Raw genomic sequence first — 1,683 nt, 5'->3', positions numbered from 1 at the left:
GCAGTCGTGCGGGCCGCCGACTCCGCAGCCGGGTGGGAGTCCCGGGCGCTTCCTCGGCAAGAAGGAGGCCCGAGGGGAGGGGCGGGGCTGGGGCCGGTTCGGAGTGGTCGTCCCACAGTTGCCCGCTGCAGCCCTCCTGTCCCAGGGCTTGAGCAAGAACTGGCCGAGAATCAGGCTCAGCCTCGCCCTGGCCGGTTTGGCTCAGTGGACAGAGCGTGTGGGCCTGGATCCCAGGTTCCATTCTGGTCAAGGGAATGCACCTGGGCTGCAGGCTCCACCGGCCTGGTCTGGGCAGGCGACCAGGGATGTGTCCCTCTCACATGGATGTTTCTCTCTCCCTCCCTCCCCTCCATTCTCTCTAAAAATCAATGGAAAATATCTTAGGTGAGGATTGACAACAACAAAAGAAATTAGGCTCAGTCTGATTCTTCGCTGTTAAGCTCCATCTCTCTTCCCAGAGCCAGCAAGGAGTTTGGGTTGGGACTTCCCAACCCATCCATTCATTCCTTCAGCAGATGCTGAGTGCCTACTCCGTACCAGGCACGCTGCTCAGAGACTTCAGCTGCAGGAAGGACGGGCAAAATTGGAGGCTTCATTTGGCAGTCATAGTTAAGACCTGAGGGGAAGAGACCCAACTGCACCCTGAGCAGAGTGATAGGAAAGCAATCTGAGGCCTGGGGCCGGGAAGAAAGCTGGCTCCTTGCAGTGCAGGTTGTGTACTAGGGCTTAGGAGGCATGGGGGTGGGGGCTGTTCTTCAGACAGGGACCGGCACATTCACAGACCTCAGGGATTAGAGAGCGTGGCTCCCTAGGAATGAATGCATGACCCCAACTGGAAGGGTATAAACCGGAGGTTAGTGAAAGATGAGGCTGGACAGGTAAGCAAAGACCAAAGCTTGCTGGGTCTTAAGAGCCACATTTGGACTTTAAGAAGAGGGCACTGGCAAGTTAGGAAGATCCTTTTGGTCAGTTTGTGGAGGGAGCAGAGAGCCCAGGCTGGGGCAGCAAGACCCCCAGGAGATGGTGGTGACCTGAATTAGGGTGGAAAGAGTGGAGATAGAAGTGGCGGGGAGTTAGCAGGGCTCAGGGATTAAGTGCATGAGGAAAAAGGAGAGGGAGGTGTTTGGGTTTGGTTCCCAGGTGGTTGTGCTCAGTGGAGTGGGAAACTCAGTAGGGGAAGCAGGTTTCAGTGGGAAGAGCATTACAGTGTGGGGTTTGTTCCCAGCCCAGTAGAGATGTGGAAAGATGGACATGTATATTGCTGTGGGTTAGAACTCTGCCAGGCAATAAGGACAACTGATCAGGGGAATGGAGGATACTGGCAAGACATGATTGACAGAGTGGGTTTGCATTCTAACAGAGGAACGGATAAATAACAAAATGTGATATGTGCTGTGGAGATTAAGCAAGAAACATAAGCAGTATAGTAAAGAGTGATTTTTATTTTTTAACAGCTTTATTGAGAACCACACACGTGTAAATATACAGTTCAATATATTTTGACATGTATGGCTCATGAAAATGTTATCAGGATCAAGCTAATGAACACACCCACTGGCCCCTGAAATTTCCTTGTGTAAGGGGCTATTTTATTTTATTTTTTTAATTAATAAATCTTTATTGTTCAGATTATTACAGATGTTCCTCTTTTTCCCCCCCATAGCTCCCCTCCACCTGGTTCCC

General features: G+C 51.3%; 1 protein-coding gene across 10 annotated transcripts in view; it reads left to right on the top strand.

Annotated features, from left to right (window-relative positions):
- LOC102256372 (COMM domain-containing protein 4) overlaps positions 1-1,683 on the top strand; it is a 45,472-nt gene that overhangs the window by 38,227 nt on the left and 5,562 nt on the right. Inside the window, exon 1 of one of the 10 annotated variants that reach the window (XM_014530437.1) lies at positions 452-608. The exons of the other annotated variants lie outside the window; for them this stretch is intronic. Coding sequence (XP_014385923.1) covers positions 516-608 — 93 coding nt within the window. The 5' untranslated portion in view covers positions 452-515. Of the gene's footprint in view, positions 1-451; positions 609-1,683 lie in introns of those variants that run through there. 10 annotated transcript variants of the gene reach the window in all.

Source organism: Myotis brandtii, unplaced genomic scaffold, assembly GCF_000412655.1.
Source record: "Myotis brandtii unplaced genomic scaffold, ASM41265v1 scaffold74, whole genome shotgun sequence".
In the NCBI taxonomy this organism is placed as follows: domain Eukaryota; kingdom Metazoa; phylum Chordata; class Mammalia; order Chiroptera; family Vespertilionidae; genus Myotis; species Myotis brandtii.
Note: the sequence above shows the minus strand (reverse complement) of the source record. Positions and strands in the feature narration are given on the sequence as shown.